Here is a 19,614-nt window from a genome sequence, read left to right on the forward strand (position 1 = left end):
GTCAAGATGACCAGAGATGAATCCGCTGTGGGGTCGCTGCTCTTGAAGCGCACACGGCGAGACCACGTTCCAAACGCTACAAGAGGAAGAGACAGACACATGAACGGAGGGATGTCCCATGGGATAAACTGTACATCTGACACACACTCACGTACTGACTTTGCATTGTGGGCAGTTAGTTTCTGTCTCACAGTGACAATGAGGATCACCCTCAAATTATCAGATCACACAAATTAAGAATGAAGTGTTTTCATTTGTCTAGTGGAACATATCAGATGGATTTGTTTTTCTTTGTCCCAACCCATCACTCACTCGCACTGGTTTGTTGAAAGTTTTGAGCAAAAGAATTTGTTCCAAAGAAAGTTGAAGGCCCTTAATTAACCCCTAGCACATCTGGATGCTGATGTTCTTTAAATACCCTTTTTTTTTATTTAAATAGCTGTTGATTCTAAGCAGAGGATTTATTGTTCTGAAGGTTTTCACTTTTTAAACGTGAAGTTTCTGTCATCTCATTATTATTATTACATCACTTTTGTAATCCTACTTTGGTTTTAAACATTTCAATATTGCATTATTGAATTAATAATAGATTTTAATAGAGTTTTACTCTATTTTAATCATCCTTTATTATTATTTTTATTATTATTATTATTATTGTTTTACTCCCTTCAACTCTTACAGCCATGTGTACTGAATGACATGTGCTGTTCAAATACGTTTTTTGATTATGATGGCGTCTACCTGTCTGTCCGTTCATGTGGTGCGCAGTAATAATCTGCTCCTTGGTCCCTTCCGGTTTCCCTTTATACCAGGTGACTTGCACCACGACATTTTCACTGGGTTGGTAGCGACAGGGCAGGACGGTTTCCTCATCTGCCAGGGAGAGGATGGGTTCACTGGGAGGGAGATCGACGAAGTCCCCCTGTGTCACTGGAACCAGAGGAGAGGAGGAAGTTGAGCTCTGAAGCATCAGAAGGTATTCACAGTCTCCAAATTGAAAAAGAGATAAGGCAGTTGATAAATTGGTGGTAAATTCTGTTGTGATGTGTAATGTGACCATGATTCCCACCCAGGTTCTTTGTTTAAACTTGGCAAATGACATTTGCAGCTTCAAGAAATAGTAGTGATAGTTGAAAGATGGTGGAGCAGCTTTGAAAAGACAAGCGCTGCTCTGTAGTCCAAAGTTAAAAGTGTGCTGCAGTCCTTCTCAAAAGTCACGAGTCATAAGAAGTCAAATAAACTCATTTTATCATCAACTCTTTGCATTGTCATGGAAGTTCACCAGTTCACTAATGTGTGCTTTTAGTTAACTGTGATTTTACATGATCATGTTCATACCAATAAACCGGATGCATAAGAACATTTCCATTCATGTCCATTATATTTACACTCTCACCATCTATTAAAAGTTGAATAACTTTGTATAAAATGTTCACAAAGAACACACTGTGCCCGAGGACTAGTGTTTCCTATTATTATATATTATAACACTTAGATTAGATTTATTTTTGTCCATTTTATGTGAAGCTACAGAAAGAAAATACTTCGCTTCGGTTAACTTAGTTTAGCTTCGTTCAACTGAGGTAAAACTGGAGGAAACAACAAGAAATGTTCTGTTTGGTGTGAAAAGATACTTCACTAATGTCATATATATATATATATTACAAAGAACGTACAAAGAGTAAAATGTCAGGTGTGTTGTTTGTTTTTGGAGTTAAGCTGACTGGTAGCCAAATGCAAGGAGCAGATGAAAACACTCGGTGGGGTGACGGGGTTTGACACAGAATGAAGACTGACGGGAGAACAGAACAGAACAGGTCGTCTTTTATGAGCGTCGAGCACAAAGATATGCTGCTTAACAAGTTGCTCGAGAGAAAGGTTCGTTCACGGTGTCTGGACAGAAGGAGACGTTCAACAAGGCCCCAGGAAACAGGAAACAGCCCAGAAAATGTGGTCAAACACTGTGTGGTGTGTCTCCGGCCGTCAAACTATAAACCAGACACTTGTCCGATCAGTTTTCTCCATTCTTCTTCCTGCCTGTCTTCTCTGTTTATTGTACAAACAGACGATACGTGTCCTTTAACCCTCTCTTGAAATACTCACATAACATGGAAAAGCTGCTGTAAACAAACATTGTGTGCAACATTTCAGCTAATAGGTGCTTTGATTTTGTTTTTTTTTTTACTTGCATCCCTCATTTATTGCTGTTCACCTTTCCTACTATGTATATATTGTAGTTCCTAATTTAATGGCTTGCATAGATGTATTTTGCTTTATTTCATCTATTTCATGCACCTTCTTCTTTCATTTAAGGGTTTTGTACATCTGGCGTTTCCATGCATGTCGTAATGTTTCTTCTGCTCCTTGTGTTTAATTATCTTTGCACGATGGGCCGAGTGGGATTTTTTTGGTTTATTTACTGATCACAGATTTTAGAATGAAAAGGGTCAGCAGCAGTAAAACCTGTGACAAATATTTCTGCATTCACAACATGTGGAATTTTTATGAGGGCTGAGGCTGCGGTGGCATTTTAAAAATGTGAACGTCGTAGCATTTCTTGAAGTATTGTGTGGATGGAGGGGATGCTACAGTCTGTCAGGGGAGGGTGTGTGTGTGTTGGATGTAACGCGGGTGTGTAACACGGATGCAGTGTGGGAGAATCTGATCAGATGTGTGACGGACGCGGTGATTCACACACTTTTCATCACAACTGATGAGTGTACGTTGTTGAAATGACTGACACTGAGCCAGTGACGCCAGATAATGGTAAATAAAGTAGTGACATATGACCAGATGAGGTATGTGTAGTAGTGAAACAATGAAGGTTTAAAGGAGGCAGGGTTTTTTTGTATTTTGTTGTTGCTACAAATGACCGGAGGAGCTATGACGGTGCTGTTGACAGATGGGCACTCTGAGAGCGGCCAATGCTTTTATAGGTTAAAAAAAAAAAAAGTATAAACCTCCATGAGGTTTGGTGTCAACCAGCCTGTCAGACAGGCAGGAATAAAACAGATCCTCTGTAACAGAAGCTGTCCAGTGGTCGTTAAAGGAGAGCGTTCCGACGATGTTCTAATGACATTCGGTCCATGTTGTTCCTCTGAATCAGACATTGATCATCCACAACTGGTTTTTCCTGAAATATCAGGCAGCACCAACTGTGTTTTCTTTAACAACCCTCTTCAGGTGACGTCTGTCAGGGGTGGGTTACAGGTGGCCACCTGCCTGGACGCTGTATCCCTTAGCCGAAGAATATTTGGGATTTATCGGAAGACAATTATCCATGTTGATGTACCGATCGATGATCTTTTATACAAAACAAATACAATCATACACGATGTTCATGCTATAATGGAGTTGTTGGAAAATTCCAAGAGTACGTGTAGGAACATAAGAGGAATATTTAGGAAATACTAAAATGACCATTAAAGGAATGTAACCCAATTGAATGTAATGTCTTATAGAATGTCAAGAGGACTTACCAAAGATCCGGAGGACACAGAGAAACAAAGAGAATCCGTTCAGCAGCGATGTCATTCTGTGTGGACAATGGAGGACGACTTCACTAAATCTCATCAGCCCAGGTAATAATGTTCAAAATGACACGTGCATGAAGCAGAGAGGCAGACGCACTCATGCCTCATTGCGGCTGCTTCATCCTCTGTGTTTTTGTAAAGTGTCCTGGGCAGAGGAGAGACTGAAGCTGTGTGAGTCCTCCTGAGAATTTGTCAAACACACACCATGATGTTTGCCCTTTAGAAAAAAACAGGGCAAAGCTATACCTGTTTTGGATACACCTGTTTGCACTACACCTCTCTCTCTCTCTCTCTCTCTGACACACACACAGAGACACACCAGGAGTCACCTGACCGGTTTGGTTGAAGCAACGACAGTTATTTTCTCGTCTTTACTTGCTCAGAGGAGAGGCAGGTGTGAAAAACAAGCCAGTTCAAACTGCGTCATTTAACTGAATATTATAATTGTCGGATGCAGCGACAACAACAACAACAAAAGAAAAGAAAAATAAAGGAAAGACAATAACAATCAAACAATTTGGTTTTTAGAAGATCACGACAAACGTCAAAGCTTCAGTTCGGTTGAGTGTGAGGAGTGTGGATCAGGAAACGTCCAACGGACAAAGATCAACTTTTATCACTGAACACTTCACACACATGTTGCTGCCTCCCTGTGGTGGGGTGGAACCACTGCTGTGTCCCTGTGTGTCACACACACACACACGAATTAAGAACACATGATCATTTGAGGAGGTAAAACGACGCCTTCCTCTGGTTTTCTGACAGTCTGAACACCAGGTCGCACCCACTCTGAACGGTCCTTCCATCCGAGTTTGACATGAAACAAACATGGCACACGGCGTTTAGCACTCGGTCGTCATTTGACCGGCTTCAGTTGGGCATGTGGGTCACATTGGATGTCAGCACAGCGCTGCAGCGTGAAAGCAACCTCGGATTAACTGGAGACTCTAAATTGTTCTCAGGTGTACATGTGAATGGTTGCCTGTGATTGGCTCACCCAGCGTGTGACCCCGCCTTTCGTCCAGGTCCCTGTGAGACTGTTGTACTCTGTACAAATCTCCACCTTTGAAACAGACTAAGGGAGGAAATGAGATGTAGCACGTGCTGAACTTCAGACAGACACATTCCTCATCAGCGTTTGACTTTTAATACAAATTAAATACATGCGTCAGCGCAGCACAGGAAGATAAAATACAAAAAAAATACTTCCGGTGCTTGCTCAACTTCTTCTGTTTCAACTTCCCCGTTTCTGTTTCATCCATCTACACTTCTACAAAAAAAAAACAAAACAATAGAACAACAGATAAATGTGCGTCGGTGCAAAACATGCCGCATTCTGTCAACGTCTCAGCCGGCACTGAGAAATGGAGTCTATCCACCGAACGTGTGGTCTTCACTTCCTCAGGCCGATAGTCTCATATGTGTCCTGAGCGTGAGGCGCCAGACCCTGAGAGGAGAGAGAGGGATGACTGTCATCACTGTTACCACGGCTACTGCTGCTACTGCTGCTGCTGCTATACTCACCATGTACAGTCCTTCTTCAACTTTCTGTCATCGGCAGGAAATGCGTTAGATAAATGAGAATAAATTAACCAGGATAACGTGACTAAAATTACTATCATATAGTTTAATCATCATCTAATTACAACATTATCTTACGTGCGAGTGCTTCTCCTTGTTCTTCCTGTTACCTATCTGTAGAGGACAGTGAGACATGAGCGATGAACAACATTATGGGTTTTTTTATGCGTGTTACGTGATGTTTTTCACATCATATCCCTACACCACTGTAATCATGATCACCACAACCCGTGTGTAATGTTTGTCCTGTTAAACCAGCAACAAAGAAATGACGTGAAATTCACACTTATCACATGTATTGAATTTAAAAAATTGTGTTATTTCACATTACAACGTGGGCTCAGAATGCGTCCTTTCGCTGACGACACCATAATAAATATTACATTTGTGTGTGTGTGTTCTTTTCCTTCACACATCCATATATAACCCTTCCTTGTCGTACAAACCTTGATCCGGCAGTAGAGGACGGTGAGGACGATTCCGTACATAAACAGAAGTCCGTCCAGAACGTAACAGATCTCCGGCTCGGCGAGAGCCGCTGGAGGAAGAGACGCAACTTCATGTAAAGAGGAACTCAAACAGTGATTTCAGTTGTTCAGCAGAAATTCAGATGTGTTTACGTAAGCAACAAATGTATGTGATGATTGCGGCGCTCGGTGACAACTAGGCCTTTTTTTTTTTCCATCTGGGCGTTCTATAATGGGGCCTGTCACCGTCTCAGATGGTCTTTGCTGTACGTGAGAACTTCACACAATAATCTGCAAAATTACTGTGGTCGGTTAATTGAATTTTTTCATGCTGTAGCATTTTTTTTTATCTTTCTAACCAGCTGAAGCCCTAAAATATATACGTTATTATACCGAATCATACGGAAAGTGAATGAACGAGTGCACACAGTTTCATCTTTCAACACAGATAAGTTATAAAACAGAACTTCTTTATTCATATTTATACTTTCCTACTTTGTCCTATTTGTTTTTCCCGTTATCACTGCAACATGTTATATCAGTTCTGGGCTGAATTTTCATGTGCAGATAAACAAAAAATCCTCCTATTCAATGGAACATTATTTTGATTTTACAGGACTGACACCGGATGCTGTCTGACAGCTTTATGCTTCACTGACTTTTCTAGAAAGTGTTTCCTTGAAGAATCACTGGGAATCCTGTTTCCTGTCAAAGTGACAGCGACAGAGATGTGGTGTTTTGTTCTTCTTCTGCATCTCAAACAAACATCGCACACATTTAATTCTTTACTTTCAAGCCTGAGAACTTAATATAACTAAATATCAAACCAGGAAAATGTCAAATGAAACACACGGTAGCTCTCAGATATTTCATCTTTAACAAATGTTAAAGATGAGGTAAAATAATAAAACTCAATAAATTTCTCTAGTTGTCAATAGTAATTCATCTCTTGAAGAATGAGTTGGTCAAGTAAACAAATATAGAAATTTGAAGTTCTAGTTATAGAACTATAGTTCTAGTTATAGAAATTTTGAAGCTCTCAAATAAATGAAACTTTACATATATTTTAAATTAAAAGCTAAAATTGTGCCACAATTTAAACACATCGGATTTATATTTGTTATTTTCTGCCAATCAAGCTCTAGTGATGTTTAAGACACTGGTATTGAACATTGTTCTAAAAAAAAAAAAAAAAAGACTTGTAAAGAATGAACCAATCTGTTATTAGAAAATGTTTCTTTTTCATCGGCTGTCCTACGTCTGCTTCTGTTCACAGGAACTGATGTGGGGACTGCGAGTGTGCTGCGCTCTTCGTGAAAGAAGGTCAAACCGTCCGCGTTCCAAATAAAAAGGACAGTCAAACGTTTAACCTCAGACTGTAGTTTTACTTTAGGTGATTGTATCCAGACTTCAAGTTCTAAACGCACGACAATCACGTATTAGATTTAACAATATGACTTAATCAAGTCATCAATCGTCACTGTGATATCAGTGAATATAAATATAAATGAAATAGATCACAACTCACCAGCTCTTTCGATCTTCATCCACAGAGGAATCGCCAGCAGTAACGGGTTCCAAACCAACGAGGCCATTGTGTCACACTCACTCAGAAAAATGGGCCTCTTCTGCGGCTGAGTGTCTTTTTTTTCCTGTTCTGGTAAATACTGAACGCCGCTCGCCTCCTCAGCCCAGAGAGGAAGTTGTGGTCTGAGCTTAAAGTCCACTTGTCTCTGATGCCATCAGACCACGCCCCCTTTTAACACCAAGGCAGAGGAACTCACACTTTGTGAGAGCAAACACACAAAAAACTTAGGTCATAAAATATTTATTAGAGTTATCGGGGCATTGTACATCAGCGGCCGCAGCATCACTAACAGGAAGAAACAGATGAGAGGATGAGCGTCAGCAGCATCAGCGGTCCACCTCTCCGAACACGATGTCCTGCGTGCCTGTGTCAGAGGGACAAATGTGTCAGAGCACGCAACTGAAAAAACGTTTACACACACACGCCGCACGCGTTCTGCCACCGTTCCATCTACGGTCCCAAAGTACGATAACCGCCGTCTGCCCCCCGCTGATCAGCAGACTCCACTTTACTGCACGCACACACAGTTTGCAAACTGTTCGGACTATTGAGTGTTTGCGTTAACTTAATCTTACTGTTATCGACAACACACACACACACACACACACACACACACACACACACACACACACACACACACACACACACACACACACACACACACACACACACACACACACACACACACACACACACACACACACACACACACACACACACACGTTTTTGAGTTGTGTTCTGACTAGAATTTGAATTTCCCAGGGAATTAATACAGTTCACAACCAATCTAAAACGTAATAAAGTACACCTTCCTGTTGGGGGGGGGTGTATTTCTACAGGGGCTCCTTCCACAAAGCAGGCTGAACCAAAACGACAGAACCACACGACGGCAAGGCAGGACCCTGTTTCTATGGCGATGTCGTATTGCTTACAGTAAATACAATAAAAACACATTCTTGCGTATTACTTAGTGTTGTCATATCATTAAAAAATCCTGTTTTCTCTAGTTATATTTTTATATTTATCAAATATTTAAACGTCACTGCCGTCTGCCAAAAGGCAAAAAATCTAGTTGTTTGTGTTTCAGTTTCATAGTTTCAATGTTACAGGTCTGATATCTGTGTGGGGGGGGGTTTGCTTTTGTCCACAGCGGTTGGAACATCCTGAGGAAGGTTTTTGAACGGGGTCATGGTGTCTGCAAACACCAGAAAAACGACATTTTTGTCAACGCGCTCACCAATGATGGCCACCACATCCGCCAGCATGTGTCCTTGAGACATTTTATCCAGACCCGCCTGCAGAAGAAGGAGAAAAGCAGTGAGACAAACCCGAGTCCTGCTGCCAGAACATTTCTAATTCATGACATCACAGCCTGAAGTGAACACACTAATAGTTTGTTTATGGAACTTTAAAAACACTCGGAGTCTGGAAGGAGAGCCGGATTCCGACGGCGTCTCATGTAGCTATGAGCTAACAGGAAGGAGGGCGTCTGTGTGCTTTTAAAAATGGCTCCGTACTTCACAAAACCCCCCTTAATGAACTTAAGAGTCGCCTTGAGGACGAGCAGTTAAACGGGGCTGAATAACTGATCAGTGGATGTGCTGAATATTTCACAGCGTCTGTGTGAAGTGTTCCGTGCGCACCAAGTGGGCGAATCCAGGCGCTTTGATCTTGCAGCGATAGGGTCGGCTGGAGCCGTCTGATACCAAATAAACTCCAAACTCTCCCTGCGAGCGACAACATGGACACAGAGAGCACAGTGTGGTTAGCGCATCACAACCTGGGGGCTTCCCGACTAATTAATGTGGATCGGAACGTCTAATAACTGGAGAAAAAAGGAGCAGTACACGTAACATTAAAAGTACGAGCAGAGTGAGAGCACAGAGTCTGACCTTGGGGGCCTCCACAGCTGTGTACGTGGCCCCTGGAGGGACCTGGTAGCCTTCTGTGTACAGTTTGAAGTGGTGGATCAGAGACTCCATGGACATCTGACGCAAGGGAAAGATGGTCAGCAACACACAAAACACACACAACAGACAGACTGAAGACACAAGTACTGAACAAGTTCCTCTGTTTAAAATGGGAAAGAGGTGTAACGTGTTGACATGTGCCGGTTTGGACTTCCAGCAGCATCGACACTGTCCAACTATCATCCATTCACACCCTAAAATAACTTTATTACGTGTGTAGACTAGGTTTAAGCAAAAACTGTTGGCAAAGTTATTAAAATTGTAATCATTAATATTTAGAAAAATATTATATGTACACATTGTCTGCATAACTGTCACTGGTTGTGGTTATTTTTAAATTATTTTACATAATGCTGTTATGCATAATGTAACTCGTTTCTCCTCCCAGAGCTACTCCTCAGACTCTACTAATGACATAATAATAAAAACAGAAATAAAAATAAGGATGATTTCTAACAATCACAACCCGATTTCTGCAATTTAATTTACACTTGAACGTCATTTCATGTGTGTTTATGTACAAATCAGCGCCCTGATGTGAGCTCATGTATCAATCATCTGTGCCTTGCTGCATTTTCCACATTCTAATGTCATCGTTCTTCTGTAAATAATCGTTTGTCCTCCTGTAAATGGTGTTTATTTATCCTGTTGATTGTTTGGCGCTGTGCTGTGGGAGAACAAAGGATGATCTCATCTGCGTTGGAACATCCCTCACCTTCATCTCAGACCTCTTGGGTGGAGCCACCTTGGCGTCGTCCACCTTAATCTCTCCTTCTGGCATCTTGTTGAGTGCCTGGTGCATAATCCTGAGAGACTGCCTCATTTCCTCCACCCTGCACAGATACCTGACAAACGCGCACACACACACACACAACAGCCGTGAGCGGCAGGCGTCATCACAGAAGTGTCGTCTATGTGGACTGAACCGTCCTGACAGTTTCTTTCAAAAACGGTCTGAGCAAAGCATTTTTCATTAATGTGCTGCCTCACTGAAAATCAGCGGCATGGCTGCTGAGCTCGCGCTAACAGCTGAGCAATGATTTATTTAAATGTGGTCTGCCTTGTAATGTGGTATAAAGTCCATCTTAGGGACAGATCCGTCTGCGTCAGGTGCGACCGGCTCCATTATATAACGACAACGGCATTTTCAAACCACCTGTCGTAACAGTCTCCGTTGCTTCCGATCGGGATGTCGAACTCCACCTCGTCGTACTTGTCGTACGGCTGAGACTTTCTGAGATCCCACTTGATGCCAGAACCCCGCAGCATCACCCCGCTGGTGGAGGAAGAAAAAAAACAAGACACAAACGTGACTCATCCATGTTTCTGCACACACTGTGAACACACTGTGAAGTGTGTTATATGACAGTACAACATTTATTGTATTATATTTCAAAGTAAAGGTCTTGGTATGGTAAGACACACACACACACACACACACACACACACACACACACACACACACACACACACACACACACACACACACACACACACAAATCACACTTTGGTGATGAGTATTCAGTCCTTTCACAGTGTGTGTGTGCGTGTGTGTCCTGGGCTCACCTGAATCCGTAGTTGAGAGCGTCCTCCGCAGTCACCACACCAATGTCCACAGTTCGATTCTTCCAGATGCGGTTGTTGGTCAACATCTGCAAAAAAGCAGGGAAAAGCCGCCGTTGGTACATTTGCAGCGTTTTTCCGTTTACATCCGTTCAAACACAGGTAAACCACGCACCTCCTCGACTTCATCGATTCTAATGGAGAAGTTCTTGCACCATTCGTAGATGTCGTCCATGAGGCCCAGAGGTAAATCCTGTAAAACGTTAGAAGACGAGTCAGCGCTCCATCGATCGGGTCAGACATGCTGTGTTGACATGAGACGGATGCTGTTTTAGTTTGGTCGCTGTACCTGATGAACACCACCGGGTCTGACGTAGGGCAGCGTGCATTCTGGCTCCAGACACACGCTCATAAAACTCAAACATCTGCAACGCAAAAAACAGAATGTTTCACTCAAAATACAAGACAAGCCAATATGTTATGTTGCACGTATGTCATAGGTTGAATGAGAACAATTGTGGATGTCAATGTGTGGACACAGTTGACATATTGGCTCAACTGGCTTTTTGATAGATGCAGATATTTTTATCTTTTTTTAAATTTTTATCTCCACACATCTCCTGATGTTGTATTATTTTTCATAATAATAAAAACAACAACTGACATTATTAATTATTATTACACTAAAATAATTCTTATTTTTATTTTCCACAATTTGTCAAAGTTTTCTAAATAAAACGAGAGCGACTAATGGGCAGCAGTGATTCTGACCTTCTCTCTCTCCTCGAACATCCAGAAGAAAGGCGTCATGGCGCCGATGTCCAGCGCGTGAGTGGTGACAGCCATGATGTGGTTCAGGATACGAGTCATCTCTCCGTACAGAACTACCCCAGAACAAACCACGTTTAACCACAATGCTGCAGTGACAACAACCAGCTTTACTTTGTTGTCAACCACTGATTTCTAATCTGTACCTCTGATCCACTGAGCACGGACTGGAGCCTGGATGTTCAGCAGCTTTTCCACAGCCAGTGAGTAGGCCTGCTCATTGCACATCATGGACACATAGTCCAGGCGGTCAAAGTAGGGCAGAGCCTGTTACCGAAGAAGATGCGTAAGATGATTTGACAATGAATTGAACGATACCATTGAGTTTATTTATGACATTTAAAACAATGTCTTCAACACACTGGTCTGATGCTCGTGTTTTTTTTGCGCACACACACATGCTGAAAGGGCTCAGAGCATGAAAGCATTTAAAGTGATGAAAGACTTGTGTCTTCTTGTGATTAATGGTCGGCGGGTAACACGGATAATTATTAGCTTGGGGTATTAACAGTTTGTCGAATAGGAAAAACAGAAAAGTTTGTTTCTGGTTGGGCACCTGCAGGTAGGTCTTGTACTCGATAAGTTTCTCCGTGCCTCGGTGAAGCAGACCAATGTGAGGGTCACACTTCTTCACCGACTCGCCACTGAGCTCCAGCACGAGTCGAAGCACACCGTGAGCAGCGGGATGCTGGGGACCAAAGTTTATGGTCAGATTGGATACATCCTTCTCCGCAGGAGGGTCTTTGTCTGCCAAAAGACGTGGATAACAAAAATAGGGGAGTCTTTACAGATCATTTTTTTACAGGTGTGATCTTAAACTGAATTGAAGCACAGGTTATTAATGTGTATAGTACCATTCCATGGAGGTGGGGCCCATTTCTCATTGATGGCAGTGGGATACATCACTGCTCCTGCAAACTGCTCCGTCCATTCCACATCTGGCTGCCATTGCTTCTGCCTGATGAAACATTAATAACGGTACTTCTAATGAAACACTAATGTGTGTACCTCTGAACATCTGCAGTCTAATGATAATTTCAATGCCAAATGTTGCTGCAGTGTATCCATCACTAACCAAATCAAAACTAAAAACTAGATGAGATCTTTACTGCCACCCAAGAAGTTCACACAGATGTGTTCTCTAATACGATATACATTAACAATACAAGTCCTCTTGACGTGACTTAGTCCGTCGTATATAAAGCGGGTTAATTACCAGTGTGTCCACTAAAACACTGCATTATTTAGGTAGATTTAGGTAGGTAGGTATACTTTGACCTTAACATCAAACTGAGGCGAGAGGATGCAGTGAGGTTTGATAATAGCACACCTGATGTTAGCCTGTCAATCCCTGCTTAGCTAAGGTCTACACGACAGGAAGATTAAAATAACACGCACACAAATAGCAAAGAATGACAACGCTACTACAGTTAGAATCACGCTGCGGCTTATTACCTCTCATATTAGCACGGAAAAGGTACACAGTGTTGGAAACCACCGGTGTTTATACGCATTAGCATTCTGCTAACATTAGCACGCATATTTGGACCTGGTAGTACAGTGGTCGCCTGAGCTGTAAAAGTCGTTCTTTCGATGAACTTACCTGGTCTGCAGGACAGTACAGCCGGGGCTAAGAATATTATTATTTAATATCAATTTAGTTGAAGGACGTCCTAGTTTGGTAAGCGACCTCAACATTGTGGCCGCCATCTTGACTGACACACCGCCGACCAATGACGTAAATGGGTTTCCTCTTTTCTTGTGACAGCGTTGTATTGTATGAAAGAATTGCATGTCTGCCACCTATCGGCTTTATGCATTATTACAAGTCAGAACACGTATGTGTATATGTACTGTATATATAGTACTATTCAAATATCCACCTGTATATGTTGTAATTTAGTATTTTTTTCTTTGCTGGGCAGGCTTGTTTGAATCAATTGATATGTCATAATATTCCATGACAGACAAGTAGAAGATGACAAAAACATAGTAAAAAAAAATAGTAATTAATTCAACAGGTTGACAAAATATTACAGCATAATATACGTAATGTATTATTTCTGGTTCCAACACAAAGACCACGCCGTTTTTATATAAAAAACAGTGCTTTTATTTATGTAATACTGTGGAAAAATAATTACATACCATTTTTAAAAAATACTGAAGATAATGAAATAAAAAAAATGAGTTTGATAACGCTTGTCGTACATTTTTTGAACAGTTTTTTCTGCTATGAAGAACAGTACAATAACATAAACATTGGAGTTTTCTAAATTCAAAGACACAATAATACAGGATACAGTCCTACCAGAGGTATAAAAGTACTGTAACAGGATTGTGAGCGAAATGATATGGACCTATACTGAAACACGCCCCCGCGCACTTTGACACAGACACACACACACACACACACACCGTATACACACATGCATACAATAGTCCTGCGCACACTTGAGTCGGGGCTGCGTGTTTACAGTATGTTTACCATCCACAAAAGGCCATTCACACATCTATACAAACACACTGTACAAATGGATGGACGCTCCAACGCCCCACACACTCCCTCCTGCTCTCTCTCACACATACACACCCACACACTCACACGGGCATACACTAGTACATGTCAGAACTGTAGACAAGCCTTCATTGAACCTCCTCCCCGTAACACATTCTTCTCTGGCCTATTTTGTTTTGCCAGGCAGACAATGAGGAATGACACTAGAAATGTATGACATGTTCCTCTATAAGGCCACTCAGTTCTAAACCCAACATCTGTGTTTTTACTCGTTGTCTGTACCAGGCTTTTAGTTTGGAGCGCAGAGAAAAAGGCTCCAGCCTATGAAAAATGTCTGGAAACGGACTCTAGCGCCCCGAGCTCAGTTTATAAAGCAAGAGTCGCCAATAGAAGGAGCTTCTACTGCATATACATGGTCTAAGGTGAAACACAACATAAACACTTGGCACTAGGTTTCTTTTATACACTGATACACCCTTCCGATGTGGATAAAAAATGCCTTGAATCCTCTCGGCTCTTTACAAGAAGGCTTCCGGCTGCTGTTGGCACAACTCTACTCACTCGGTCTCAGTGGATCTCACTCTGCCGCAGCTGTGTGCGCTCGCGTTTTGGTCCATACATACACATTACATGTTTTACATAGACAAAAATAATTCTGTAATGTTAAAAAATAGATTACAAAGCTCTAGTCTGGTGTGCAAATAAAAAGGAGACATTACACAGATATAGATAGGGGACATTTAAGCATGAATACTGTTGATGCAGTGCAAAATGATGACGACCCTCCTCAACCCCGCCCCCAAATACACTTTCTGCACCCTTGCTAATAAAGCATGATGGCAATTGCCATTGTACAGAAGGGCATTCTGGGATATATATCTATATATATATATATGTGCTCTATGATCTTTGAACAGGACAACAGGCAAAAACAAAAAACTATTAAAAAATGGCGTCCAGAACTGACTTCCACTGGCTGAGGTTTCTCCCGATCAGCGAGTACCATATTTAATTTGTCTCTTTTGCCTCAAGACGTTCTCTGTCCTCATTTACATTGTCCGTTCAAAGCAAAGTCTCTGCGGCGGCGGCGATCTGCGATCTCCCGTCCTCTCTCTCGTTCTCCTTCCACCCCGTCTTGATTGTGACTTGCGCTGGCTGCTCTTTCAGAGCACAGATTTACAAACACATCGGGCGTGAGGGATTTCAAAATTGTGTGGAACTTCCCTTCCGTGTGTCACTGAGACTTCCCCTTTTCCACTCGTCGTCTTTCCTCTCTCTGTGTGTCTCGAACCCTCCCGCCTCCGTCTCTTCTGACTGTGTGTGATGCCCTTCTCTTTCGGTAGTCATGTTTGTGTTCATGTGTAAGTGGGTGCATGGAAATCGCTGATTGTGTGTGTGTGTGTGTGTGTGTGTGTGTGTTTTAGCTGCAACGCTATCTAGAAGATGCTTCCGGCGGCACCTCGGTGTCTCACACGTGAGTCTGCATCCTCTGTGTGTGTCGGCTGTGGGAGTAGTCAGAGTGCTGTGAGGTGTAGGAGAAGCGAGTGGAACTGCCGTACTTCCCCAGTGCCGTCTCTGTTGAAGGAGCAGGACCCGTGGGGCCCACCCCAACCCCAGCCCCCCCGACACCAGACCCCACCCCGTACATCTCATAGGAGGGGCCGGCTTCGAGCGGGGCCAGGCTGGATGGGGCAAAACCCATCCGGTAGGTCTGGTAATGTGAGGGGTATCCGTAGTTGTCGTAGGCCAGCTGTGAAGTGGAGTCCAGCAGGCTGCAGTCTCCGGGGAAGTCGCCGGGTGCAGGGTTGGGGTTGGCTGGAGGCTGCTGACTCTGGCCCCCGCGGGTGAAGGTGTTGAACTGGGCGTAGCTGATGTGAGAGAGTCTGGAGGGGGGTCGGGGGTCGTAGCAGGCCTGCGGACGTCCGGGGGAGGTGAGGGGGCCTGGGGCTCCTCCGCTGGCTGTGGCCCCTGAGCCAGCAGCACTGCTGCTGATGGATGCAGCGCCCCCTGGCGTCCCCGTGGGGGAGCGGTAGTCGGAGTAATGCATGGTGGAGCGCGAGGCAGGGCGGCCTTCGTCGTGTGTGGAGGCTCGCACGTTGTAGTAGCCATTTGTGGGGTCCTGGGGGAACGGACGATGATAAAAAGATGTTACCAAACAGCTTGTCATACTCTCTTTTATAGGTCAAAGGTCAACTGGAGTTTTGTCATGTATATACATTATTAAATACACAAGAGTCACATTTTGTGCTACAAGGCTCCAGCACAACTCCATCAGTTGTATGTGTGTATGTATCATTGCAAGTATATATACATATATATACAGTACATATACACAAACATGCATATATAAATAGATATATACATGTTTACATGTATATATACACATATATGTGTACTGTACATACATACACAAAATGATAATTAAGTGTGTGTGTGTGTGTGTGTGTGTATATATCTATATATAGCGAGGCATATATAGATTTAGATATATACATTGATAAACGTGTTTATTGTGTTATGTCCAGCTTGTCTCGTCGTCTCTCACATTGAATAATAAAAGAAAAATCATCCATGTTTTTCCTCTACAACTGTCCAGCAGGGTGGATTCCGGCTGACATTCAGGCGTGACCTCAGGCCCTCTGTGTGAAGGAAGGATGCTCTCCACGCTCACTACGCTCACACTTCTCACACGTTAGCGCTTGGGGCGACAGTGGGGGGGGAACAGTGTGGCTGAGGCTGCTGTCGGGTGATCTACACCGACTCCTGGGGTGGATTCATGTCTGCGTTTGTTCACAATGATCCAAGGCAGAATTCCAGCTGGAGGGGGGTGGCATGTTCGCCCTCACAAAATATTCATGGGAGGAGTCGGCAAAACATTTTGGCAGCATTTCGTGTGAAAATACATTCGTCACCTAGCTTTTCCCCCGCAGGGGTCAAAACGTATAAACTATTCATGTGGGCTGAAGGGGCATAGACGACCTAAACTCTCGATGTTTGATGCATTTTTTCCAACAAGAGAGTAGCTGCTTCATCACAGTCTCTTTATCTCTTACACTCCACTTAACTGTCAATTTAACTTACTGAAAACTTGAAAATGCTCGTGAACCGTACTGAATATTCATTTATGGCTCATTTAATTATTAATGTAAATCAGTATTAAACTATAGACAATTACAAATACTATTTACAATATTTTTTTTCTGCTAAGGTAGCTTCACGGTGGGTGACAAGACAACTGTACATCACTGGCTGAAAGTCATCGCTGAGTCACCATGTCAGTAGTGGTCGGGATCGGTGCGGCCGTGTGCGGTATAATTAGAAAGAAGCATGTCCACAAGACGCCACTGACTTTGAAATGACAACGTTCAGCCCTACTCAGAAATCTGTGTAATTGATTTAAATGCATGTTTCGGTGTGAGCTCACCTTGAGATCATACTCCTGGCGCGTGTCCAGCGTGTCGGTGCGGAGGTCAGACTTGAGCTCTATGTCGTCTTTAAAGGGCTGATTGGAGGGAGAGAAGGACACAGAGGGGAGAAACTAAACCGTCAAACAACAGAACAAAACAAAAAGAGAAGGAGAGGAGATGCCGTAACGCAACAAAAGGAGGGAAGGAGGCGACAAGAGTGTGACAGGAAAAGAGAAAATGGAATTAACAATGGTAAAACGGAGCGACCACAGGAGAAAGCATGTTCTTAGTCAGAAGGTATAATATGACATAGGGATAGGTTACTGATGCTTAAATCCAGAGTTTTTTCCTCCGACTACAGGCTGTGCAAACACATTCCAGCCTGAGCACACATTTCCCACTGCTGCTCACCGAAGTACATGGCCTTCACCATGCGTGAAGCTGTGGACACGCTGCCGGAGTCCTCCTCTAAGCTGTGGGTCTCCTTGTTTATCGTCTCCACCTTGATGTCAGGCTTACCCAGCGTGACCCCGCGCCGACCTGGAAGCAAAACAGAGCAAGGTTTGAATGCAGCTGGACACGCGCAGCAGGTCCACAGTGTTTTTCATGAGCACGACGTGCAAGTTCAGAGGGGAACTGCATCCATATGGTGCCGTTGTTTGGTTCCTTTGAGTTTTCTGCAAGCAGCAGTGGAAGAAGTATGAAAAACATTTTATTAAGTAAATACGGCCAGTGGGAAAAAAAAGGAAATACAAACACACTGAATAATGTGTTTATAAGTTACTACTAAAGTATTACGTACACTTTTAACACTACCAATGTTACCAACAATTAATTAGCTAAATTTAAATATCTGATTTCAAGAAAGCTTTAACTATATATGTATATAATAGTTATAATTCGAAATAATAAGGTAATAATATATAATTAGCTTGCTGACACACTTGGTAAGTTTTTGAACAAATATATATTGTTAACAAGTTAGGTAATTTGACATTATAGCTATTTTGACCAGTTAGTTTTGTTGAAATAATTGAGATACTTTGAGATAACTTAATAGCTAACTAGCTAATAATTAGCCGGATTGGACTGTTAATCTATCTATTTAATCTATCTTACATTATTTCATGTTCATAATTGTTTATGTAGTTTCTAGAGTTCTAAATTATTACATTATAGGCTATAGATATCGATTTTTAATAAATAATAGAGAAAAGGAGAAAAATCCCCTGAAAATTGCTCTGATGTCCCAGACTTGGGTAAATGTATTTGGTAAGTCGCCACCGAACATTAATCTTCTTAAAAACATGAACAAACTTGACACTATTCACTATTGTAAAACATTACAGCTGCATTAAAGCTGCGCTCGCAGTCGTCTCTACGCCGTTAAGCTCAGCTCATGAAGAGCGATGACTCACTGCCTTTGCGCTGCCGGTAGAAGATGAGAACAAGGATGAGCAGAAAGATGAACAGGAGGATGGTCGAGCCCACCGTCCCTCCAGCTATTATCCCCACCGGGACCTTCTCTGAAATGAGACCCACAAAAAAAAGACGTTAGAAAAGAGTCACAGCTTGAGTTTGGGCTGCAAATGTCTGTCTGTATCTGCACAAACAAGATTACACAGAAAGAATTAAAACTAGAGCACAAAACCTCAGGTGACATTTCCCCCGCTGAGGATGTAAAATAACGGCGTCTAGTCTGAGATGAAATGGAATGGAAGAAGATATTGAAACACACCCTTCTCCTCCAGAGAGATGATCATGGTTCCGGGCCCGAAGGCGTTCCAGGCTGTACAGTTGTAGGTGGACAGGAAGTCGGACTCCATCACGTTGTTGATGGTGAGCGTGGAGAGGACGCCGCCGCCCCTCAGCAGACGATTTGCTCTGCTCCACCGTGTACCTCTCCAGCAGCGTCCCCTTCTCCTTCTCCCACACGTTCTCCTTCCACGCCCACACCTACCACACACACACACACACACACACATTCGTCAACCCAGGGATTCCTCTACTACTTCTTTATAACAATCTAAACACTACGCATCAACATTTCATCGTCGACCACAAACGTCAACCCTCTCCAGACCTGTAACCTGTGTCACTCCATGACACATACAGCCAAGAATAAATCATTCACAGAGAATCGTACGCATCCGTAAGTG

The 19,614-nt window shown here is 42.8% G+C and overlaps 2 protein-coding genes across 2 annotated transcripts; both read right to left on the reverse strand.

Moving 5' to 3' along the window:
* Positions 1-7,495: 7,495 nt before the first annotated feature.
* NDUFS2 (NADH:ubiquinone oxidoreductase core subunit S2) lies at positions 7,496-13,240 on the reverse strand. The gene is given in 15 exon segments (XM_078622242.1): positions 7,496-7,533; positions 8,407-8,464; positions 8,813-8,896; positions 9,062-9,157; positions 9,855-9,984; positions 10,296-10,415; positions 10,706-10,791; positions 10,878-10,955; positions 11,052-11,078; positions 11,080-11,127; positions 11,474-11,586; positions 11,677-11,797; positions 12,087-12,277; positions 12,385-12,488; positions 13,134-13,240. Coding segments are annotated over 15 exon segments (1,401 nt in total).
* Positions 13,241-15,516: 2,276 nt separating this feature from the next.
* Positions 15,517-19,411, reverse strand: LOC144739272 (kin of IRRE-like protein 1; the record flags this gene model as incomplete). The annotated part of the gene is given in 6 exon segments (XM_078622241.1): positions 15,517-16,167; positions 17,473-17,555; positions 17,873-17,995; positions 18,874-18,981; positions 19,194-19,320; positions 19,322-19,411. Coding segments are annotated over 6 exon segments (1,182 nt in total), but the record flags the coding sequence as incomplete, so codon positions are not given.
* Positions 19,412-19,614: the final 203 nt, after the last annotated feature.

Source organism: Lampetra planeri, unplaced genomic scaffold, assembly GCF_965212315.1.
Source record: "Lampetra planeri unplaced genomic scaffold, kcLamPlan1.2.h2 scaffold_1391, whole genome shotgun sequence".
Classification (NCBI taxonomy): Eukaryota; Metazoa; Chordata; class Hyperoartia; order Petromyzontiformes; family Petromyzontidae; genus Lampetra; species Lampetra planeri.